The following is a 27,246-nucleotide window of genomic DNA, read 5'->3' as shown; positions in this document are numbered from 1 at the left end:
GCTCACAAAGGCGCAGTGTTCATAGGTCCTCGACATAGGTGGACTAACGACATCAAACGTCAAGACCGTGGAATTTGGGAATCCGTACAAGAGAGGTAGATAGTATGTCCAGCTGTCCATTCCTGAGACAATGACGAAGAATTAAAACCTATCGCGAACGAATCACTACAAAATAGAGCACCAAAATCTGACAGTTTATCCACTATCACTACCCATTTATAAATCTGAAAGTAGGCTTGTCTGTTAAATAGATAGATAGATAGAAGTCTTTATTGCACACAAAAACATGTACCTAAACGAACAAGATAGAAGGAAGAAAACAGAAAAAACAATTGTGTGCAAATGTTGTGTGCAATTGTGTTATTTTATTGGATTTTAGTTTGATCTTCCATCACGTCACAACGTGACGGAGCAACGAATCGATGTCATTTTTTTGCATGATTATAGGTACCTAAGTAGCTAAAGATTCGGAGAGTGACATCGGTTCCTTTTTGAACCGGTAAATGAAAGAGCTTCCACGGGATTTTTAACTAACTAAATCCACGCAAACGAAATCGCGGGCATCAACTAGTACCTAATCGCAAAAAAAGAGGTAAGTAGTATTATAGAAGGTATGATGCAATATGACGATTTTTAAATCCATTTTACACCAGCACAGTAAGCAGGAGGTCACAATATGTCTGCAAGGTTGGACAATAATAATTATGACCTTCCTTATTCAAGGCGATCCACATCAACCTCAGAATACATAACAAACTGAAGTTTTGATCTAGGTAGAGTAGGGTATAAATATTATTGTAATATACCTAATTAGAACTCTCCCACAAATCAATGCACTCAAAACGAATACATAATAAAATATAAAAGTGCAAATAGGTAGGTACCTACTTAGGTACCTATACAGTTTTAGAATACTTTCAGATAGTTCTGAAAGTTAACTTTTAACTATTTCTCTTATAGTTTTTCAACCTCAATACATCTTTTTTCTACTTCAAATATTTCAGTTAGATTTAGGAAGTTCTTTCAAATCTATGTTTGGGAATAACCGTACTATAAGTAAGTACCTAAGTAGGTACTTATACTAATTGTATTATTTTTCACAAAGTCATGTATAGAAAAGGTATAGAACCACTGAACAGAAATTATAGTTCTCAATAATAAATGATAAAAATGAAATTAAAATATGAATTAAAATAATGTCTAATACTCAGGTAGATATACCTATCTAAATATTTAATTTAAAACAATATCGTCTTTATATTAAATGTTTTCCCTAGTCAAACTTAAATTTAATAATATCATGTCATATTATTTGCGTACTTTATCCAAGTTATGTATTATTTGTTTCAAATATTTCACGAATTTTAATAAATTTAAATACTTTAATGATGTAAATAAAATATCAAATAAATTATTAGATAAATAAATATTTATATTTTTTCTTATAATTACACCCGAAAGACGTACCTACACACGTTTGCCAAATATAATATCATAATATTAAAGATGCTAAATTGACACTTGCATATAAATATATATTCGAATGGAATGTGCAGAAGCATAGATAGGTACCCTCTTTACACCGAACACCATTATTTAAAAGATATATTATCTTAACGTATCTACCTATATGTACAAACTTAACTGAACTCCTAAATGCGATGGTCATAGGATAATTCCGTTTTTCTCCTATCTATTCATTATAATTACTATATTTATTTATACACATTTGTTACACAGACATTGCACTGTTCAATTCGATATGAAATCACCTCTAGCGCATTCTTATACCAAATCTTTGTACATAATATTGTACATAATATACCTATTTATTTACAATAAAAAATACTCTACATTCAAAATGGCGGTTTTTGTAGTTTTTAAGCTAAATGCCTAGATAAAATAATTATTATCCATATTTAAATATTTGCCCCTAAATATAATAAAATTCTTCAGTTTTTCCGAAATTATTATTATTATGCCTTTTAAGAAACAATAATATCTATAAACGATAGATATCTGTTTATATAACACATATTAACAATATTTATGGTGAATTACTAAGTTTTAAGAAGATTAGCAAATAATTTTTTTACAATCTAAAAACGTAAATAATATTTTTTGATTATGTTTAAGTAAAAGACTTCAACGCGCGCACATCCAGTTTATCAATCGATAGGAAAAACGATAAGGGTAAAATCTATCGTATTATCGACATTATATCATAAGTAATATTATAGCGCACTCTTTGTTTCGCGTGGAAAAAGGTTTATATTACGATTGACATTTATTATCACAAAATACTACCAAGAAGATAAGACTGTAAATGGGAACTGCCCTTAAACTCAACGTTTTCTCTTTTTGGTAAATTATTTAATAAGTAAATTAACTTATTTAAAACCGAGTATTTCATCAATAATCCTAATAAGATTTGGTATACGAACGGTTATCAGTTCAGAGGACTCACGAGAGCACTTCAGCGAGAGTCCCACAGTTCGAGTTAGGCCTAACTTAGCCGCCGCCCGCGGGCCGTGCAGCGACTACCTACTAATGCGCACAACGGATCAAAATTATCGAAAATATGTACACAATTTACAAACGGACCCCGGGCGGCATATCACAAGAACACAACACGCTCACAGTATGAGTCCAGGTCGTCGGGAGGTCGGCGTGGGGAAGGCAAGCCTCGCACTTACCCGCGGCGCGGCCAGAGCACGCTCGGGCGGCGCGGCGCCTACGCCAGCGGGTACTGTCACAAGGGCGGCTGCGAGTGGTGCGCGTGGTGGTGGTACAGCGGCGACTGGTAGTAGTTGTCGGCGGGCGCGTGCCCGTAGCCGTAGTTGACGTCGTACATCTTCAGGTCGGCCTTGGTGTCGGCGCCGGGCAGCAGCCGCGTGATGCTGAAGGGGTGCGTGGCGGGCGCGTAGCCCGTGGGCTCCTGCTTGAGGTGCGCGTAGTGCTCCAGCGCCAGCGGCGTGTGCTCGGGCAGGCACAGCTCGGGCGCGGCGTGCAGCTGCGCGAGCAGCTCGTCGCGCATCTCCTTGTCCTCGCCCGCGCCCGCGCCGCCGCCCGCCTTGTCGTGCCCGTGCTCGCGCTTGTCGTGCCCGCCGTGGTGGCCGTGCGTCTGCGCCGCTTTCTGCGCTTGCCGGATGGTCTCCTTCTTCTCGTCCTTGAAGCGCTTCTGCCGCCGCAGGAAGCAGCCGTTCTCGAACATGTTCCCGCTGTCCGGGTGCAGAGTCCAGAACGATCCCTTGCCCGGCTTGTCGGGAGTTCGCGGCACTTTGACGAAGCAGTCGTTGAAGGAGAGCGAATGTCGGATCGAGTTCTGCCAGCGCTGCTGGTTCTGGCGGTAGAACGGGAACAGGTCCATGATGAACTGGTAGATCTCGGACAGGGTGAGCATGCGCGAGGGGTTGTTCTGAATGGCCATGGTGATGAGCGAGATGTAGGAGTAGGGCGGCTTGGCGTGTGTGTAGGAGCGGCGGTAGGTCTTGTCGTTGCGCGCGCGCTGCAGCGCCGACGTGGGCGACGCGGCCTCCTGCTCGCGCGGCAGCGCGCCGTACGGCACGGCGCCGCCGCCCATGCAGGACGGCATGCTGCTGGGCGGCGAGTAGCCCACGCCGGGCGAGCCCATGCACGAGCCGCCCGCCACCATGTTGTTGGCGTACAGGTTGGGGTAGGGCTGCGCGGGCATGCAGCCCATGCCGTTGACGTATGGCGGCGCGAGGCCCGGCGACAGGGACGACAGCGACGCGGACGTCGGCACGTCGCCGTACGACAGCTTCTGCGAGATCATGGCTAGCGCATCACCCGCGCGTGCACGCCGGCCAGGGGCAAACACTCGCACTGATTGAAAGAGTAAATAGAAGCCGGGGGCCCAGGCTCCCCTCCACGGCGCCGTGGGGCCGCGGGGCGTGGCCGCGCGCCGCCGGCCCCCGTGCGCGCGCAGCCGCCGCCCGCCCCCGCCCGCCGCCGCCCGCCGCCGCCCGCCGCGTCGTCGTCTGTCCGCTAATAATACCGCCGCTCGGAGAGATAAAAACATGGAATAATCATAAGTGCGTTAGCGGCAATGTGTAGTTGTGTGGAGCTTTGGATATCGCTGGCGGGATGCGGACCGCTCTGAATGTCGCGGCCTCTACACGGTTACCTACTGCAGCATACCATTAGGTTTAATTGACATTTTTGTGTTTAAGTGCTCAAGTTAAATCTAGGTAGCTGAAGTTTTAATTACTTTGTTTCAAATTAATTCTTTACTAGCTCAGATTTTAACGCCAACCTTTAAAGATTTCCGTGATTTTTATAAAAATGTAGAGCTTTTAATTGACTCCACACATTTCAGTTAAGCTTTTATACCTTACAGTTACTAGGCTAGTTTTTACCAATTCATTATCAAAAGAAGTGGTTTTGAAGATGGCTTTAATTAATTTTATTTTTCCTACCAAAAGACTGTTGTATGCATATTTTAGGTAGGTAGATAGGTATTAGGTACCTACTAGGTTGCTACCTAAGTACCTAACTACTTGTGACTTTTTGTTTCATCAGATGTTGGAGGGTAGAAAATGTCTTTGTAAAACCTGCCTAAAATCCTATACCTAAGTAGGTAGATGTTTTTATAGATTAGTTCCTACCTATGCCTAAATACTAAAGTGTGTGCCTATTATGCAATATTTTATAAATTGGCCTACGCACCTATGCCTTTATTCTTGTGCAAAAGGAACTAGGTAGGTAGGTAAGTATTCAAAAATTAACGTTGAAAAAAGTTAAAACCAAAAATAAAAGCTCTAGATAGGCTAAGGTATAGGGAACAGGTTATCGATTTTGAAGTACCATAGATTTTTTATGTTAAATAGGTAGGTACCAACTTACATAAACACTGAGGAAGAACCCTGGCGTAACCTATGTGATGAGTAGGTAGGTAACTATTTACCATAGATTAGGGGAGGTGTGCTCAAAGTGGACACCTTCACTTTGAATTAAAAAAAAACTACTTATCAAACGATTGATTTTCCAAAACAATTTTATACCTACTGCTTGTATAAGAGTTTATTAAACTTACTTAGTTTATTAAATGTAAATATGTACTTGCAAATTGAAATAGTTACCTACCTACCTATTACCTTCCTAAGCATAAATGTTTAACGGCAACTTGTGAAAAACCTCCTTGCCGCCTAAAACGGCCATGGGGGGTAGGGGCAAATGGCCAGTCCCAAAGTCAATGTTTTTTTTTTAATTTAACTTGCTTGACGAATATAACTTAGGTAAGTATTCGTTCTGGTTTAAATGGTTGGGTACCTTTTACACCAGAACGAAATCTGGATCGTAGGTAGGTACCGAATTGGGAGTACCTAAGTAAGTATAGGAAATACAGAGGATATCTATCTAAGAGGAACCTATTCCTATACAAATTAAATAGGTAGGTAAGTAGGTTTATCTACCTACTTAATAGGTTCATTAGGAACTGAATAATATTGTTTACGAAAAGCAACGAGGATCGTTAAATTAAGCTCCTAACAAACAAATTAATTTGTTTACAGAATCTCAAGTCACAGATACAAAAATGATTTTCCTTTAATAAGCTGCTGATTTGCTTAATGATTTTTCTAATCACTTAACGGTTCTTACACATACCTAGGTATAGCTAGATAACCTATACCTACCTACTTAATATTAGATAAGTAGGTGCGCAAGTACCTAAGTACCTAGATGAATTAGGTAGGTAAATATTCTTTAATAATTATTTATTTATTTAATTTAATAATTTTTATTTATTTAAATAATTAAAGACAATATTCCCAACTAATTTTAGTTGCAAATAATGTTACTCCGTTACGTGGTCTACTTATCTAATTAGTTTTTAAGGGGCTTTCAAAAGTCTTTTCACAGGAGTTTTCGATTTATAATTGTGTTCGAAGGTAAAAAGAGATCTTATGAAAATTGAAAATTTTACTTTTTGCACTAGGTAGGTATACATACTTAACTTAGGTATAGATATTTATTTCTGAAACGGCCAAAAAGTTCGAATTCGAAATTCAAATTAAAGTTTCTTACAATTTTTGGTAGGGGAGGTATTAATAAGTCCAAAACGGGTAAGCGAAGATGAAAAAAACTGGTTAAAAATTAAAAAAAACAATGGCACTTAAAATTATGTTTGGAAAATCTACAAGGCAAATACGCACACATTGAAACTAATGCAAAAGACACCACATTGAAAACCCTTATAGGTGCCTCCCTACATTTTGGGCGGATTGCCCGTCTTGGGCTTGTCTTCCCTATTTTTTAAAGTTTTGGCATAAAATGCTCATCATTGCTAAAATGCTGTAAAAATTCAATCATACCTAATACTTACTTAACTGAATATAAGTAGTCGACAATACTGATTTTTTCTAATAATATAAAATCAATATCTTACTTATTTATATGCCTTCCAATCATTTTCTCCTTTTTTAGGGTTCCGTACCTCAAAAGGAAAACCGGAACCCTTATAGGATCACTTTGTTGTACTAGTCGTAAGCTGCTTTCAATAAAAACATTATTTGTTGTCTGTCTGTCTGTCTGTCCGTCCGTCGTGTCTGTCAAGAAAACCTATAGGGTACTTCCCGTTGACCTAGAATCATGGAATTTGGCAGGTAGGTAGGTCTTATAGCACAAGTACAGGAATAAATCTGAAAACCGCGAATTTCTGGTTAGGTACATCATTAAAAAAATTAAAATTTGATTTATCGTGCAAAATGTTGGAAAAAATACCTGAGTACGGAACCCTCAGTGCGCGAGTCTGACTCGCACTTGGTCGGTTTTTTAATATACCTACATATACCTACTTAATAGGTATAAGGACAGTTTAGATATAGATTATAGCCCAATTGTAGGTATTTACTGTTAGATTCTGATCGGAGAGGAAAACCCTCGCAACCCGACACCGGATCCGAGCTAATGGGCGATGCATGTACCCTCGTGTAACGCGATGCATCGCCTCCATACACACACGCACCCACTGTAACTACCTATATACAATCCAATGTATTGAATATCCATTTACTTACTATTCAATGCATTCATTTGAGAGTTATACAGGGTGTAACCAGAACGGTAGCAAAAACGAAGACAGGTCATAATACTGATGGTTACTGATAAGATACCACTAAAGAGAACTACGACAAAAATTTAAAATTCCTTTATTTTTTAAAAGTTTACAGTATATTGCAAATAAAACATCTGACTGACGCTAGAGATGAACGAACGTTCCGTAAATAGGGCACTCGGAGTCAAAGCCGCGTCGTAGGTGGGGCAGTTAAAAAATACTAAATCACTAAAACTACAAGCTAAGGTAAATGGTTATTGGCATGTAGCATAATAATAACCCTAAGTTTTTGCTAGCGTTCTGATTAGGTACCTACACCACGTATAAAGCTCATTCAATACAGTTCAAATTCAAAATTCAAATTCAAAATATTTTTATTCAATTAGACTTTTGAATCGTCAAAAGCATCTACCACTGGTTCGGAATGCCTTTCCTACCGAGAAGAACCAGCAAGAAACTCGGCGGTTGCTCTTTTCAAAGTTGTCACCCACGTTCATAATCTCAATCCATCGCTGGCCCACTACTGAGCACGGGTCTCCTCTCAGAATGAAAAGGGTTAATAAAAGACCACAGTCCACCACGCCGCGCCGACCAAGCGGACGAGCAGCCTTCATAGGTACACCTTTAAATAGATCATGGAGAACTCTCAGGCATGCAGGTTTCCTCACGATGTTTTCCGTCAACGAAGCAAGTGATATTTTCCAAAAGTTAGAGATGGACGTGGTGCGTGCCCAGAATCGAACCCGACCTCCAGAAAAGAGGGTGGACGGACGTCTTAACCACTAAGTATAGGCTATCAAAGCTTGCTAGGCATTTCTATATTAGGCATAAGTAGTAGGTACCTACTACAAATTTATTAAGTAAGTATATTAATTCGGTATTATTTTATTAAAGAATTACCTATTCTTTTATTGATTTCATAACTTGATGATGCTCGCAACTTCGTCCGCATGATTTTTCAAAGTAAATTTCACTCTTTGATTTTCCGGGATAAAAAGTATCTAAATCTCCGTCTCCGGAATAGGTAAGCCTCTCTACTTACCAAATTTTGTCCATATTGAAATGATGGGTCGTAAATATAAATCACAGACAGACAGACTTTCGTATATTTTATAATGTTTAAGTAAGTAGGTGTGGAAGTACAGTAGGTACCTAAGTATTATGTTGGTATATTTTCATTAAACTCCAAATTCAATTAGGAACCTATTTCAAAAAATTAAGTGAAATATTGAATTAAAAAAAAACAGTTTTATTTTGAAATATTTACTTAAAGATAGCTAGCCATCTCGGCGATACTTAATGTTTATGATTATAACATACCTAGGTAGGTACAACAAATAAAATCTTACGAAACAAGTAAGTAGCTAAATCTCTATTGTTGGATCTCTATAGGTAGTAGGTACCTACCTATCTAATGATCTCGTATAGAGTACCTAAATTTAAGACTACAAAAGATATAAAACTTGCACATTAAGTTAAAATATGTACCTACTTACCTACCTATACTTTGTTGCTGATTACTTGAGGGCTCATTAGCATTGTCGGAGTCTCAAGACGTGGCTCGCTGGCAGTTTGCCTGATTAACTGTTTTGTTTACTTCTGATAACTCTTACATTGCTCTCCTCCATCACAAACAGTCAGAGTATGAATGCTGAGTAAGTTATTTTAACATGAGCCGAAGTTTAATTAAACTGACTTCATTTTCGAGTTGCATCCAATGTTTATCATCATCAGCGTCCTCAACCCATCACCGGCCCACTAATAAGCACGAGTCTCCTCTCAGAATGATAAAGGTTTAGGTCACTGTCCACCACGCTCGTCAAGTGAGGATTGTTAAACTTCACACACCTTTGAGTGGGTACTAGGTAGGGTACCTAGTCAACTACCTACTATACCTACCTAGGTACTTAGGTACATTAAGGAGAACTCTCAGACATGCCTGTTTCTTCACGATATTTACCTTCGTCTTCAAAGCAAGTTAGGTATATTATTATATCTATCTATCTACTCCAAAACTTTAGCGATACTTACCCGGGATCGAACCTGAGACCCCGAACAGGAGGCCGACATTTTAAGCACTAAGCTAACACTGCACTTTATTTATTAGGTACTAAATTATACAGGAAGTTACATTTGAAGTGAATAACTATTCTAACTTTTAGCTGTCTTTGCATACAAACTAAATTCGGGTAGGTTCGGAACTGGAAATCGAATCTGGAACTTCTTGCCTACCTATAAGAGATAGGCATATTTAGCTTTTGGACAGGCTATCAAAAAAATCTCATCTATAATCATATTAAAAACCATAAACGCCTCGCTGACAAATCTAAAGACTCCACAAAGACTAATAGAACAATGGGATGAACCTGACCGCATCTCGTGGATAAGCTAAGATAATATAAAGCCCAGGTAAAGTAAGCCGACTAGCAACAATAACATCACGTAAGGCCTCCCATTCACTGATGCTGTCACTTTTGTTGTGATCGAGCTGATATTGACGTGAGAGCTTGCGCATGATGGGGCAGTGCAAAAAGTATTGAAAGGGCTGACCGATGATTCTATGATATGTCATAGAATAGTTAAGGAATACAAAGCTTTTACTTATGGCTCTATACTGTAACATTAGGTAGGCCTACCGCGTATCCACCGGCCGGTAGGGTGGTAAGTAACCACGTCCGAAGCTTCCCACCAGACCAGGCCAGAGACAATTTAGAAATCATAGACTCTCCCAAATTGCCTCTGTCGGGATTCGAACTGTAGACCTCTAGTTATCACAGCGCTCACCACTGCGCCTGGGAGGTAATTTTATATACTATCACTTACCAATTGCCTTGACCATAAAGTCTTCTTATTCAGCGCTCATAATTATGAAAACAGACCCTTAGCGTATAGTACCTACCTATCTACTATTATATTATTGTTCTGTGCCCTCAGCTCAGTTCGCTCGCATCCGTAAACGACTCTTTATTCTTTACTTTTTGCATTTCACATGTACTTATGTACATCTAGTATATTGCAAGTGCAAGCCATCAGGTAAATATAAAATTTATGAGACCCTGTTAGGGTATGGCAAAATACGTAATACTTTTGAATAAGAAGTTTAAAATAATGCATTGAATACTTAATTAATAATTTTTACATGATGATGACATAATAAGTTAAGAAGGTGAGATGAGATGCTATGTTCAATAAATTTTGCACGTCACCTAATCTTCAAGAGGGCTCTCTCCGTCACTCGCTTCATACAAACGTAGTTCCAATTTCATTTGAATATTAAGCAACCAAAGTCCATGAAATTTTGCAGACATATTCTAGAAACTTATATCTATGTCTGTGGTTTTCCAGTGGTTGGTTCTGTTAAAATATTCGGTTTCAAAGTTACGCGGTCTTAAAAATTTACATACAAATCTTTGAGCCCCTGTAATTTTAAAACTACATATTTTTAGAAAAATCTAAAACACCACAGACACAAATATTAATTTCTAGAGTATGTCTGCAAAATTTCATGAACTTTGGTTGCTTAATATTCAAATGAAATTGGAGCTACGGTTGTATGAAGCGAGTGACGGAGAGAGCCCTGTTAATAGGTACTTACAATAATATTCTAGCAAAATAAACAATTATGATTATACATTAAAATAAAATTATTACAGGTATTTTAGAGTATTCATAATTAATTATAATACCTAAGAAACGAAACAGTAGATAATACATTGGAATTTATAAAATTAAACTGCGATGCATTTTAAATGCTTCCACAGACCACACAGTGTCTTGCCGTATAAGGCTTGATCCAAAAAAGAGTTGTAAATTCTGACAAACGATATTAACACTCCCGCCCGCACCATTAACAGAAGTGTTGACTCAGACGGCTCGCGATCTGCTAAATTCTACACTTTAGTAGTACCTAATTAAACCTTAACGGTTTTAGAGTAAAAGGCTCAGATTAACAAATATAAAACACCGGCCAAGTGCGAGTCAGACTCGTGCACTGAGGGTTCCGTACTCAGGTATTTTTCTCGACATTTTGCATGATAAATCCGAAAACTATTAAGCATAAAAGTAAATAAAAATTTAGACTTAGAGTTTTAGACTGTAAGGGCCCTCTCATAGCCCCCCTTGGTATAGTTATCTTACTTTGAAAATTGAAAAATACTCATTGTTTATTTGTTCATGAACACATTTTTTTTTGTGATATATCTAACCACAAATTCATGGTTTTCGGATTTTTTCCTTTACTTGTCCTATAAGACCTAAGTACTTACTTGCCAAATTTTATGATTCTAGATCAACGGGAAGTAGGTACCTACCCTATAGGTTTTCTTGACAGACACGACAGACAGACAGACATAGTCACCCTATAAGGGTTCCTTTTTACCCGACTATGGCAAATCCAAAAGAAAGAGTTATGATTTTAGCAGTCTATGTAAGTATTTATGTGTGCTCCACCGTGGCACCTAAACCATGGATGATTATGATGAAAAAAAATATTGTCACTATTTCCGTCAAAGTGTCACACCGAAATATTGTTACGCATTAAAAAAAACAAACTCAAACTCGGTCAAGTTTTTTTGAGTTACCCACGGGCGCGTATTACCGTCGTTTAGACGAAATGTTATTTCATTATCGTCTGAAAAGGTAAAGGAAACAAGCTCTTAAGTCTCAGGTTGAGGGGTATAGAGCAAGGGTTGGGGGAGGGGAGGCTTTCATCGTACCTGTGCGCAGGCGCATCGTACCTGACCTAGGAAAACATTGTGCAGCGTTGGGAATAGGAAGGATGGTCCGAAATGTTTTATCGGTCCCTGTTTTTCTTTCCCTGTTATTTAACCGTGATAATGGTTAAGATGTCCACCTCTTATTCGGGAGGACGAGAGTTCGATCCCAGCCAAGCAGTTAATTAATAACACTTGCTTTAACAGTGAAGTCACATCAGAGATATAAGTATAATTTACCTAAGTAGGTATAGTGTTTTTCTTGAAATCGTTCGTCAACTCTTGACTTAGATAAACATTTAAGTAATAATGATATTTGAATCTGGTAGCAGTAACGCAACGGCCTTTTAACAATGCGCAGCAGACTATTTTTTACACCTAATTCACCTATGATATTTACGACGTCATAAAGATGAACAAAAATAGTAAATTAACACACTAAAAGAAGAATAAGGAAATACCTCACAATGTAAATTATTAATAACCTTGATTTGTAAGTAGAATAAACATAAAAGACTATAGACAAAAAAAGTAAAGCGCAAAGGTAAAGGAATGTCCACGCACGTCTTTACCTGTTATGAGTATGATATTTTCATATTTTGGTGGTATTTTTTGTGACATGCTAAGTGGTACGATGGGGACCACCCACGGCGATGGCGGAAAACCAGATTTTTTCATCCAGACACCTTAACGTGATGAAAGTATAGCTTATCTAATTAAGATGGTGTTCACAATAATAAGTCGCAGGTATTGACATGGTGATGGTCCAAGAGCCCATGAAAACCAGACCTATGACCTACGTGTATGAATGCTGTTTTTTTTTATAAAATGTGAAAGTGTGTCTGTCTGCTACCTTTTCACGGCCCAACAGTTTAACCGATTCTGACGAAAGGTACAGGGTTAGCTTAAATCCCGGGGACGGACATAGGCTACTTTTTATCCCGGAAAATCAAAGAGTTCCCACGGGATTCATAAAAACCCATTCGCTGAACCGATTTTTATGAAATTTGGTATCGAGGTAGCTAGCGTCCCTATAATTGACATAGGCAACTTTTTATCCCGGAAAATCAAACAATTCCCAAGGGACCTTTAATTTCCTAAATCCACGCGGACGAAGTCGCGGGCATCCTCTAGCAATAAATAAGTATGACCTACCTGAAATCGACTGGTGCCTTCGGAAATCTCTGATAGTATTAGGTGCCTATAAAGGTATATATATATATATATATATATATATATATATATATATATATATATATATATATATATATATATATATATATATATATATATATATATATATATATATATATATATATATATAATAAAATTGTAGAAAAGTGGTGTCTGTACAATGGAAATATATAAAAAAAAGGAGCAGGGGTTGTTATTATATCGATGCCGAACCCGAAATTGTAATTAATTTTTTTTGTCTGTTTGTCTGTTTGTCTGTGTGTTTGTGCACGCTAATATCAGAAACGGCTTATTCGATTTAAATACAGTTTTCACTAATATATTGTAGTAAGCTTCACTTAATATTTAGTGTTTATTTCATGTCAATCGGTTCATAAATAAAAAAGTTATGTTAATTTAAAGAATCACGGCGAACATTTTTAACGTACAGAGTACGTACTACACGCCTCGCGCCTGAACGTCCGTGGCTATATAAAGCGCGCTGAGAGCTATTCCACGCGAACGAAGTCGCGGGCACAGCTAGTTATACATATAAACGTATTTTTTGATACTCTTTATTTGATAAATCGGTGTAGACAATGTTTTAAAAATAACTCTTTTTATATTATTTCGTTTAGAATCAATAATATTTTGTAAATTATTATAATTATAGATGATGTTATGGACGAAGTAATAAAGAACTGCACTCTCCAGAATGCCTACCTAGAACCTATCTTATTTTGTTGATAAGCCTAGAGCGTTTAATTCATCCAAGACCCAGAACAATTTTATTTTTATTTTTTTGTGTAGGTATATTCATATGTTTCCCTTCACGCTGAAACTACTGAACGGATTTTAAATTTTGAACGCAGCTTGGCACATAATTTGCTTTGTGGTGCTTGTGACCGACGATGGATTTGACTTGTAATCATTTTCAAAAGCATAATTTTATTATTTCAATCAATAAATGTATCTAACTACCTAAAACTTTTTAGTTTTTGACAGTCACTTACCTACTTACTTGGCAAAATTGTGAAAAACCTATACTAATTAAGTATATGTTAACCTTATATAAATTAACCTATACTAATTAAGTATAAGTAATTATAACTTGGGTAAACAATTTTTTGGTTTTTGTACTCCTGTTGAAAATTAGAAAAAGTTTGTTTTGCAGGAGAAAACATTAGGTAGGTAGGTACCTACCTATTGATTTTTAAGCTTGGACTTTTTGCAAAAAGTCCGATTGGCCACAAGTCCCGTAACACGCGTATAATTGAATGGTCATTACAGTTTATACAAATAATTGCCGTTACCCATAGTGGCCCACTCGGCCACTGTACATACTCAACACGAGCACCACTTGCTACTATACTTATACACACAACACAACACAATGTTTATGTTAAAATGCCATTTGTTTTAAAATTTTCGGTGGACGATAGCAATCTACGATCTATCTACCTACTCATATCTTCGATCAAATTATGTGTAGGCATTGTCCCTATAAGTATTATTTGTTACTAGCTAGCTTATGCCCGCGTCTTTGTTCGCGTGGATAAAGGATTTTTGAAATCCCGTGTGTGTTATAATCATATGTGTTAATAATAATCTGTCTCCATTCCAAATTTCCTAAATCCGTCGAGCAGTTTTTGCGTGAAAGAGTTACAAACATACACACACGCACACGCTCCCTACGAATTAGGTACATCAATGCGAAAATGTGTCTGTCTGTCTACCAGCTTTTCGCGGTCCATCCATTTAACGCGGACAAAATAGCGGGAATCGCTATTCTAGTCTAAAAAAAAAAAAGATTCTGACGAATTGAGAACCTCCTCCTTTTTTGGAAGTCGGTTAATAATATCAGAAGCTTTGGTAATTTCTTAATTGCTTGGTTAATCAGCTTTTTTTTAACTATTTCGGAAAAAATTTTTTTTTCGAAAAATCATCGATTTACAATAAATCAAAGAATTAGTCCATTCAAACTGCCCTGACCCAAACAAACTAAATAAAACGCAAATCTTTCAACACCAAAAAACACCAAAAAACAACGGACTATTTAAAATACCATCACAAGTGCTCGCTTCTTAGCCAAGCACTATTATGAATACAGAACAAGTACTATACAGTTTTGACTATAGTCAATTTTTACGTAGGGTACATTCAGAGTCCCACATTCGCCAAACCCTCTCAAAACGTGGACGGTAACCGCGTGTGCGTACTTTATAAACAGTTAAAGTTATGCTATAGACCTCCTAATAGGGGTGGAATTACATGGCGTTTATCTAATTGACAAAAATATAAAATACTCGCAATTTCCTCCACGTGAATTTAGTTTTTTTTTTAATTTTTAAAATCACATGGAAGCTACTTGATCTGCTAAGACAAAAAGTAGCCTATATCCGTCCTCAGGATCTCGTCAAAATCGGTAAACGCATGGGCCGTTAATATTAAATGGATTGATGTTCAGATGCTAGGGGTCAATAAGGCATTCTAGGAAAGATTATGTAGGTATACTTATCTGCCGTAAAGGTCATATTAGTAACGTAGGTCTTATCGCCTTGTCTGTGAATTAAGTTCGTTTAGGATTATTAGACAAATCATCTCGGCATTCTTCGGAGAAAGATAGGTAGGTATATTTAATGATGTGTGAAACAAGTAACAACACTGCAGCGTGTAACGACCAGAACTACTTTGCCAAGAGCGCAACCACAGCGGAAAAAAATAGTAGAAAAATAAAATGTCGCTTTTATTTTCCTACTCAAATCAAAATATTTTTACCCCCGACCCAAAAAGAGGGGTGTTATAAGTTTGACGTGTGTACCTGTGTATCTGTGTATATGTCTGTGGCATCGTAGCTCCTAAACTAATGAACCGATTTTAATTTAGTTTTTTTTTTGTTTGAAAGGTGGCTTGATCGAGACTGTTTTTAGCTGTAATCCAAGAAAATCGGTTCAGCCGTTTGAAAGTTATCAGCGCTTTTCTAGTTACTGACCTTCACTTGTCGGGGGTGCAGTGTTATAAATTTTTAATTTACGCTTGCAAATAAAAGTGCTTACCTACCTACCTACATTGTTTTTGGCTTCTTTGTCATAAGTAAGTGTATATTCATATAGGTACCTAATATTATATTTGTTGCATTTGAATAATATTTTTTTCTCGCCATCATGTAGCCCTGACAAAAGTCTCCATCCGCAACCAGCAAAACCGAGCACGACATAATCCGGTACAAGTGGCCGCCTCAAGGGATGCCTGGGAACTCTACGACCCACGCTTCTAGCCCGCGACAGACGCTTACGTACCAGCACCGGGAGGGTTCACTGTGGGATTCTGGGCCGTTGATATGAGCATTACAACAAAACCCAAGATACCTACAATTCTCTTTAGTAGTGCTTTCTAGCTCCTTAATAATTTTATTCTTGAACTAGCTGATGCCCGCAGCTTCGCCCGCGTGGATGGTCAGATCCCCTGCAGCATCAGGATTGAGGAGTTGGAATCCAAATTTTTTATGAAACAATGTCGCAAAGTTCCTCTATCGATTAAAAAAAAAGTTACGCAAATCGGTTCAGAAATCTCAGAGATTTCGGTGTACATAGGTAGAAAAACACAACTCCCTTTTTGAAAGTCGGTTAAAAAGTAGCCTTTGTTACACCCTGGTCAATCCTCTACTTGTCTGTGAAAATCCCGTCAAAATCGGTTCAGCCGTTCCAAAGATTAGCCTTTTCAAACAGACAGACAGACAGACAGACAGACAGACAGACAAAAATTTTAAAAACGTGTGATTCCGTTAAGGTATCGTTCAAATAACCCTATGAGCTTAATATGAGGTAGTTATTTCGAAATTACAGACAGACACTCCAATTTTATTTATTAGTAATATAGATAAAAGAGTTTTCATTTTCATAGATAGAGAGACAGACAGACAGATAGACAGACAGACGGACGGACGGACGGACGGATATACGAACAGACAGACAGACATACAGATAGATAGATAGATTGAACTGATTGGCGGTTGCGCGCACTAAATACTCCACCGCGCTATGAAGAACGCACCTAGTCATCGATTTAGGATTAGGTAGTAGATATAAGTGGAGCATTTTAAAATCATTGATCAAGCGTTCAGATTTTCACCACGTTTAGACTCATGCCAATAATATATTATATACCTAATTAGAAATTCAAACTTAAATCGTTTAGATTTAAATTTTGAAAATTTCCGTTAGACATCATTTATCTTCTATACATATAATAAAATTGTAGAAAAGTGGTGTCTGTACAATGGAAATATATAAAAAAAAAGTAGCAGGGGTTGTTATTATATCGATGCCGAACCCGAAATTGTAATTAATTTTTTTTTGTCTGTTTGTCTGTTTTTCTGTTTATCTGTGTGTTTGTGCACGCTAATATCAGAAAAGGCTTATTCGATTTAGATACGGTTTTCACTAATATATTGTAGTAAGCTTCACTTAACATTTAGTGTTTATTTCATGTCAATCGGTTGATAAATAAAAAAGTTATGTCAATTTAAAGAATCACGGCGAACATTTTTAACGTACATGCTGCCCGAAAAGTCACTATTCCACGCGAACGAAGTCGCGGGCACAGCTAGTTTTACAAATAAATCAGATATATGAAATCAGAAAGAACTCTAGACAAGTAACGTCTTTAGCGACTCTGTGTGTATCTTGGATTTTTATATCAATGCCGCGAGACTCTCAGATTGGAATATTTTATCAGCCGTAATGCGGAATTAATTAGCGATCGCCCCAGGAAAGCTACGCTAATCCGCAGTGTTTTGTGGTTATGAGGTACGATTGTATGGGACTCGCACTTTTTGGTTTAGGGGACGTAAACCGCTGATCTCATGAATTGCTTTTTAGTTATTGCATAATCTGGGATAAACTGTCTTGTTGGTTTAGTGGTTAGCATGTTCGACTGCGGATAACGAGGCCCTGGGTTCGATTCTCGGGTCGAGACCAAAGTCATTGGCCGTATGAGTTAAGCATGAGACAGTTTTTTAGAAATCAGCAATGTAGACGATAACTAAGAAACCTTTAAAACAAACTTAGTTTTACTTATCTCAATTCATTGCCGGCCCACTACTGAAAGCCGGTCACCGCGCTGCCCAACTCCAGATAGGCAGACATTCATTAATAAATAAATAAATAAATAATGTTTATTTGCAAAAAAACTTATGATGACATAGGTATAATTTGGACCCCTAATTCCCAAAAAAGCGAAAACTATGTCATGGGAGTTACTGCTTTCCCTCGTCATCATAAAGAGATGTGAAGATCTTTAAAAGCAGCGGCCTGAAATTTTACAGTTCGCCTCGTTTAAAATTACATAAAGTCAGATGATGTTCTTGAGATAATGCATCTAATCAAAGGGAGGCATGCAGAGGGAAGGGAGGCTGTTTATGGGGAGGGGGCAGGGTAGGGTAAGTACACGGTAGCCGTGGCGGGCGTTAAGTGGCCCCGCAGTAAAATCATCATAAACTTGTGTCTTGCTATAAGGAGTACAGGCGCAGGGGGTATTAATCCATTAGAAACGGAATATTAAAATTTATTGACTGATACTAAAATGAAATGAATAATAATGAAGTTACATTGACTAAATATTATATGCGTCAGTTTACAAAAGTTTCAGGAATTTTGAAGTAAAAAAAAATATACCTATTTTTTTTATATTTATAATATTAGCTTTTAATATTATAATTTTTCAAACGATTAAAGTACATAATGAAATAAATCTGATCTTATTAACATGAAAGTATCTTTTACTTAAGCAGTATAACGATAGATGATAATATACATACTTACCACCGATCATACTTACACTACAACAAACACCAGAATTTCAATCTTGTGAATGGTTAGCAGGTAAGTAGGTAGGTATGTGAAATCCAGTGGTAGAATTATGCAAACCAGGACAGCATCTTACGACAATCCAATCATTAAGTCAGAGAAATTCAGTAAATGGTCACATTGCCTACCTAGGTATAAAAATCATTTAAAATTCATAGGTATTTACTGAAAAAAATAGGCCACTGTAGTTTACTTAACTATTAACTGTAGGTTCAAACTTTAAAAACAGGACAAAGAAGCTTATAAATTCTCTCTTCAACGGTTACAAAGTGGCCTGCGTCTGTACTAGACCACCCGAGCTCAAGTGTTCTTAAACTCTTCACTACTTCTTTCTGCTGGATACTTTATATTAAAGAATGTTAAGGTTTTTACAAAAAAAAATGCAATATCACCTGATGAGAATACTACCTACTTTATGGTCTACGTATTCAAAGACTGTGCGATGACCCAGTACCTATCCACCTTTTCCTATTTAAAAAAAAATTAAGAATATAATTCGCATAGGTAATAGGTACGTATTTTTCTCATGGTTCTTCACACTAATTCACATACACAGCGAAAGTTTGTGTGTATGTGTGTGTGTATGTCCGTTACTCCTTCAGGCAAAAACTACTAGACGGATTTGGCTGTCGGGATATCGAAAAACCTAAATCCACGCAGACGAAGTCGCGGGCATCAGCTACTTAGTTGTATAATATGGGTCCCCCTGAAAAGAATTTTGTGAAATTCGTTAGAGTGAAGTCTGATGCAGCAATTTTTAGTACTTTTATCATAAACCGCACGACAAAAAAAAACACGATTGACAAATCGTATAAAAATGGGTTGTTTGTTTTGGCTGACCGTATTATCAACCCTTGATAAGAAAAGTATGAATGTTTGTGTTGGCAATTAAACGGGGGCAAAACAAATAGTTCGTGGGTGGTCCATGACCACGGATGGACCCGGTACAAGTCTGGACGGTGTGAATGAAATGACTTGCCTATGCGAAGTGTAGAGCCTATCGGTTTATGTGTTTTCTTAAGATTAAGCATGTTATAAGTAAATATTACTAATATTCCCCTTTTCTTTTAAACTAAGCGTAAAGGTTGTACCTAGTTGGTAGGAAGGTACGGCAGTAGGTATGTATACCAATTATTAAAAGTACCTATTATGTAAGTAGATAAGTAGGTTTTGGAAGTAGGAATTAGGACCTTTTTCTTATTTTAGTTGATTGTGTTGTACCTAAGTAGACCGTGTGATAAATGAGGCTTTAATTAATATTGCTAAGAACTTACGTATTCCTTTTAGACTTTTATATATTCGAAGTACCTAGGTAGGTACCTATACCACTAAAAATGGATCTTTTTGTTCTATAAAATAAAATTGTAGCGGTCTAAGTTTTAAGTGCAGTAATTTTTTCTTAATTCCTAATTTTTTTGAATTAGATAAGTATTAGATAGTGTAAGTATGTAGATACTTAGGTAGGTACTTATTTTTGTATGAATAGATTAAGTAGGTACTAATATAAACAGGAAATTATTAGACTAAATGAGTTTTCAAAAAAAAAAAACGATTCGTCACAGCCTTATTAGTGAAATTAAAACCAAATAAAAATTAATAAAAGAAACGCGTGGCGAACGCTACGCCCCTGCTCTCCAACGGTCACGTATGACCGAATCCTCAATGGAAAGCACACTTCGAATTATAGGTACAATATTCTTTTTTTATAAAACGAAAAATTGCATATCATTATTATTAAAGCAATAGAGTTCATTTCTGCGCAACATTTGACACTTAGTATGGGAATATTGCGGTTCTGGCAACATTATCGGTAAAAAGGGTCAGGCGTAATTGAACTGCAATTTGTTTATACTGGGGACTTAGAAGATAATGGACACCGCTTTGATTAAAATTGAAGAGCCTATGAGACTTGATTGATTTTCCCATGGAAAAATATGTACTGAAACCACCGGCACCGCAAAAAGATTACCATCAATTATATACTTGAATATTTATTTTAAATATATTATTGTAAGTAGGTAGGTACTTACCTTTATTAACCAATAAATCAAGTTACTTAGACATGATTACCAAAATACCATAAATTATTACTTAAATTATACATTTTATTACATAAATTACATAAATACTCATTGATACGTATAGTTTTATCTATAAAGAGGACGAAACGATATTATAACAAGTGTAAATTATAAATTTATAACACCCCCGCCAAGTGAAGGTAACAGTAACTAGAAAAGAGCTGATAACTTTCAAACGGCTGAACCGATTTTCTTGGATTAGGTATAGCTAAGAACACTCTCGATCAAGCCACCTTTCAAACAAAAAAAAAAAACTAAATTAAAATCGGTTCCTTAGTTTAGGAGCTACGATGCCACAGATACACGTCAAACTTATAACACCCCTCTTTTTGGGTCGGGGGTTAAAAAACTACATAAGTAGGTAACTACCTAGGTAAACCTACGTTAAAAAAAATATTTTGATTTATTTTATTCTTACCTACTCTACCTAGACTTTATACGAGTACCTATGAGTAGATCCGTGTAGTCTTTACCAAAAACGCGTTAAAAATATTTCTATTTTTATCTTTTATTTATGGACAAGGTATTAGCATTTACTTAAATAAAGTAATTAAATAAAAAAATTAAAACATTATCACAGAATGTACTAAGTTTACGAAGGAGCGAACGAAATTAATCGACTCAATAATCACATTACAAGGTGCATTTTACAACCGTTACGAATCTCTTTAAGTCAAACACCTGGCAAACGTTAAGCACATTATGGTACCATCGTGCTCTTCCCTCATTTAACAATACCTGGACCCTCTCGATCCCACACAACCCTAACACACTCGTAAAAATATTATTATAATTACATGCGCATGGTCCGACTTCCGCAATTTTTTTTCGAGGGTAGAAAACCTACCCTCGGAAAACTAAAATGTAGCTAAGTGCAAAAAGTATTTTTTGAGGGCTTGTGTGATGTTACTTGTAGATATTAGGTATGTCTTTAGAATATGGAAGGTGCATTGCTCTTTTAGGTGCTTATAACTTTTTTTTATAAATAGGTAGGTACATATTTTCTATGTTGCTGTGCTTAAGCACATTAGTATAGATAAAAAATTATGCTGTTTAAAAACGCTGTCGTGTATTAAAGCGCCTATTACAGCAATCACGTACTAATAACGTTTTATCAAAAAAAAACTACAAAAGATAAAAATGTCCATTAAAACAAAACGATAGAGCCAACTAACTGTTGAAAATTAAAACATAAGTAGACAGGACGTATTTTATAGTAGGTATTACCTAAGCATATAGTATTTCTGTCCTATCAGCCATTTTAAAAAAGACGCACATCCTTAACAATTTTTCTGCTTCTTGTAATTTAGTTTTTTGCAGTTATCTGCGTTTTAGTAAACGCACGGCAGCATAACTGTCAGTTTGACGTGATCTTTTTAGTGTTGCCAGTATTAATATGTAATTTGCCGGGATGGGCGCTCTGATAAGCGAGGGTGGGTGATTGATTAAATAAGTGTGCGAGGCAGATAGAGGTGGTGTTTAATGCGTGAATGATAATGACACGATCGTATCATTTAGCAGAAATCATGCTTCGTCGGCGATTTGTTTGTGGGATTTTTTTTTAAAGTTCACGTTCGTCGTCTAGTTTTCAAAGTATTTGTAGGTAGGAGCTGTTTCAATTTTGAGTAGATAAGAAGGTACACGTAGACAGTAAATATACTTTCTACTTCAATCATCATGACTAACCCATCGCCGACTCACTACTGATCACGGGTCTTTTCTCATAATTTTTTTAAAGACGGTTTTGCCCATAGTCCACCACGCTGGCCAATTGCGTATTCGCAGACTTCACACACCTTTGAGACATAACAATGGAGAACTCTCAGGCATGTAGATTTCCTAACCATGTTTTCCTTCATGTTATAGCAAACGATACTTGTTCAATTGCTTAGAACGAACTTAGTAATAACTCCGAAAAGTATGGAGCGGTCGCCACAGTTGCAAAAGGAGGGCGCTTCTCACTCATTACCAAGATATCGATCAACTGACATCAATACAAAACTAAGCCAGTCGCCACTCACGACGCTTTCGCTAGATGGCAGCACCAGTACGTTACAGCTGAAGCTCGAGTAGAACACGCAAATCTTAACCGCACTAACGCAGCGTTTAGGAATCTGCACTATACATATAGAAATTTAAAGCTAAAACCGTCGGTTTCAAGCACAACACCGCTTGGTGGGAAATTTCCCTATTGCCACGGTCGAGCACACAGACACCGAGTACAAGTTAGAAGTGTATGCCCGGAATGGGACCTTGGAGCCCCCGACCAGAGGGCTAACGTCGTCACTAGACTACATCTGCTTATTTATGTTAAGTAGAAGGTATACGTACTCATGTATTTTTTTATTTAACTTCACTCAAACATCTTGGAATGTAATTTTGTGAGTGAAGTAAGCAAGAGGCGCAAAATCGCGTCGTTAGAGCATTTGAATATTGAAAAAAATGAAATAGACCGCATAATAAACGCGCGGCATTTTCCACTTATAATTTAAATAAGTAAATGTAACGTTACGCAGTCAGATCAAATATTCAGCGCACCGCAGCGCGACAAATTGGGCACAAATCAATGGCGGCGGCGGGCGCTCGCGGCGAGCTAAAAAGCTCGACCTCATTATTGGACATGAATTAATCACACTTGTCGATTGTCACTAGTGCTGTTGGAGTTTAGCTACATCGATAAACTGATTAATCTGATTAATCTCATATTACTGATGTCAGTTAATTGGCTGAACATACAGTCATCTGAATGAGCGGGTTCTTAGACCGGTGAGACCGCTGACTAGCTGACTCATGCACGTGGATTTGCGTTTTTGAAAATTCTTCAGCCAAATCCGTCCTGTGGTCGTTGCGTGAAACATATAGGTACACACAAACCCCAACACAACACACCCACCCAAACACACCCATCCACACTCACTCACTCACACACACAAACATACACACAAACTTTTGCCTTTCATTAGTGTGTCAAGAATCAAGATCGTCATTTCAGCCCCTTGGGGCCACGATGTCAATCGGTTTTCTTGGTTTCAAAGGAAAAGCAAGCAATTGCAATTTGCATCTTGCATTGTGGAGTGTATGTACCAACACTTACTGAATTCTAGAAGATTTTTGTGGTGTTGTGTCTCACAATATTACCATCTACCTAGTTACCTAGTACCTACCAACTATTGGATCACCATCATCTCAACCCATGCGATGGCTGACTACTGAGTGGAGAAACACTTGACAGCTTGGTAATGTCGTCTGACCAACGCGTACGTAGCCTCCATTCGAGCAGCAAACGAGTCCATCGGTCATCTGTAGTCCTACAGACATGCCCTGCCCAACTCCTTTTCGACCTGTCCAGGTCGATTACGACAGTAAAAACTAACCTATCATGTCGATAGTCTGCCATCAGCACGTCTCTACGCGATGAATATTGTATGTTGCAATTTGTATAATTTGATTAAGCGCACCTGTGCGGTCCGCGCTGCGCCGGGACTGTGTATCGTCTGCTCATTATGTTATTATAATCGCTGTTTTAATATTGATCAGTAGGGAGAACTCGGTTCTGTACCCGCTGATTGAATTGTATGACAATAGTTCAAATTAGTTCAAATAGACGATAGCCTCTGCAACAGTGGATTCCGTTCATCATGGAATGATTAATGGTTGATGAGCATAGAAGTATCCAGACATTTGTCACGATGACGCAGACATCGCGTTTTATGGAAGGTTTAGTCGAGCTTATCAGCAGTTCAGGTCAATCACATCGGGAGTATGGCAAACCCATTATTAGGTATCTAGGTATTTTACTAGGTACCTACTCTGGGCCCACTGGAGAGACACTGGCCACTTTATCAAAATATAGGGTATCTATCTACTACTACTACGGTAGGTACTAGGTAGACCTTCTGACCTTTTTCCGTTGATGAGAGGGAAATCTTTTCAAGATAGGTACTCGATTTCTTTGGGGTAAGATCGGGTTATGTGGGTTCTCTACCCACTAAAGCCCCTTCGGTAGTCATCTTCAGCGTATGGCAGTTTTTATTACATACCTCTATACACGGCATCACACCGAAACGCTAAATCGCTTGGCGTCTCGGCTTTACCGGTAGGGTGGTAACTAGCCACGGCCGAAGCCTCCCACCAGACCAGACATTTAGAAATTACAAAATCCTAATCCCCAGCCGGGATTTGAACCCGGGAACTCCCACTGATAAGACCACAGCGCCAAGGAGTCGTCAGACAGGAGGGAAGTAAAAAAAAACTGTCCACCTTGTCACAATTTCCCACGTACGCGGGCGGAAGTTCTCAGTTCCCACCCATCACGCAAGATGGCGCGCGTCGGCACGTGTCACCCGCCCTTGCTCATTTACTCTTGTTTTTATTGAAAACGCTCAAAATAATGGAAACAATGCCCTCACGCGCTCACGAATAAATAACAAGGGTTAAAAACCAATTGAACCAGCTCATTATTCACGCACTTTCAATGTTTGCGTTCCATTGCTTTCTTTTATTGTACCTACGATATTATTGTACTATTGTACTTGTATTTACGTAGATACCGCTGGCCTCGTACCTGCGTAGTAGGCGATTCATCGAAAGTTATGGATGACAGCAGGGCGTCTATGAGATCGTGCATTACTTTGCTCAGACCTTTCATATGGCTATGGGGTTTATTTACTAACTAGCTGATGCCCGCAGCTTCGCCCGCGTGGATTGGTCAGATCCCCTGCAGCATCAGGATTGAGGAGTTGGACTCCAAATTTTTTATGAAACAATGTCGCAAAGTTCCTCTATCGATTAAAAAAGAAATGACGCAAATCGGTTCAGAAATCTCGGTGATTTCGGTGTACATAGGTAGAAAAACACAACTCCCTTTTTAAAAGTCGGTTAAATAAGTAGCCTATTTTACGCCCTGGTCAATCCTCTACTTGCCTGTGAAAGTCCCGTCAAAATCGGTTCAGCCGTTCCAAAGATTAGCCTTTTCAAACAGACAGACAGACAGACAGACAGACAGACAGACAGACAAAAATTTTAAAAACGTGTGATTCAGTTATGGTATCGTTCAAATAACCATATGAGCTTAATATGAGGTAATTATTTCGAAATTACAGACAGACACTCCAATTTTATTTATTAGTATAGATAAGTATAACCGCCACAGAATTAAGGCCTTCGCACATTACACAGACTCCTCATAGTAAAGCATCGAAATGTGAACTTTACGCCATCTTACTTACGGTACAGTTTTCAGCACTGAAATGTGTATTGAAGTGCAATTCGTTCTTCCAATAATTAAACATTGAAAATCCAAACAGAAGGACCACAATATAAGGCCCATATTTCCATGCTTTACTATGTGAATCGAGTCGACGTTAAGTCGGTGTATGTGCAAAGACCTTTATTCTACTTTCATGGCCGAAATAAAAAAAACTCATTACTCGTTGATACTTACCTACTACATACATACCTTTCTACCTACTGAAACTCTATCATGCACTAGGTACCTACCTACTGGCTTCATCATCATCATTTCAACCCATCACCGGCCCACTTTACAATACGGGTCTTCTTCAGACTGAGAAAGGTGTAGGTCACAGTCCGCCACGCTGGTTAAGAGCAGATTAACACACTTTACACAAATTTGAGAACATTATAGAGAACTCTCAGGCATGCAGGTTTCCTCACGATGTTTTCCTTCACCGTTAAAGCAAGTGGTATTTTATTGCTTAAACGCACATAGCTCCGAAAAGTTAGAGGGTCGTGCCTGGTGTCGAACCCTGACCTCCCGAATAGGAGTTCAACGTATTAACCACTAGGCTATCACTGCACTAGTAAATACTTTGTAATACAGAGGGTAGGGTAAAGGGTTATTAAAAATTAGACACAATAGGTACATTTGTAATGATTTATTAAACCTTACACCAGTCATTGTTCGTATTAATTACAAATTGTGACAATCGAATAAATTAAATAATAATGGTAATAAATGAGTATTATAAAAATGAACCGTGCACAATTATTTATATCTGTGCAAACACACAAAAACAGACTTAAAATTAAGAGACCTTTCGAAATTTAAGTCTAGCAATTTCAGGTCAACTAAAAAATCAACAAAGGTGTTTAACTAAACATACGTACATAATAAAATGAATCCAATCTGTAAACCTTCGATAAGTCACCTAGTTACATACCTAGTAAGTGACATAGTTAGGGCCGGGGCACATATGGCGGAGCGCAGCGCAGAGCATTTTTCACAGTCAAAATATTGTCGACATTATCCTCATTGAAATAATATCTAAAATCAATTGTGCATCCGTGCGGATACTCGCGCATCCGCGCGCAGT

General features: G+C 37.9%; 1 protein-coding gene across 1 annotated transcript; it reads right to left on the bottom strand.

Moving 5' to 3' along the window:
* Positions 1 to 1,416: 1,416 nt before the first annotated feature.
* On the bottom strand, positions 1,417 to 3,835 carry LOC123874873 (silk gland factor 1). Its single transcript, XM_045920419.1, has one exon. It carries the CDS (start codon positions 3,794 to 3,796, stop codon positions 2,753 to 2,755), a length of 1,044 nt encoding a protein of 347 aa, XP_045776375.1. The 5' UTR covers positions 3,797 to 3,835; the 3' UTR covers positions 1,417 to 2,752.
* Positions 3,836 to 27,246: the final 23,411 nt, after the last annotated feature.

The sequence above is a fragment of the Maniola jurtina genome, chromosome 19 (genome assembly GCF_905333055.1).
Source record: "Maniola jurtina chromosome 19, ilManJurt1.1, whole genome shotgun sequence".
NCBI lineage: Eukaryota > Metazoa > Arthropoda > Insecta > Lepidoptera > Nymphalidae > Maniola > Maniola jurtina.
This window is presented reverse-complemented; position numbering and strand designations above follow the sequence as displayed.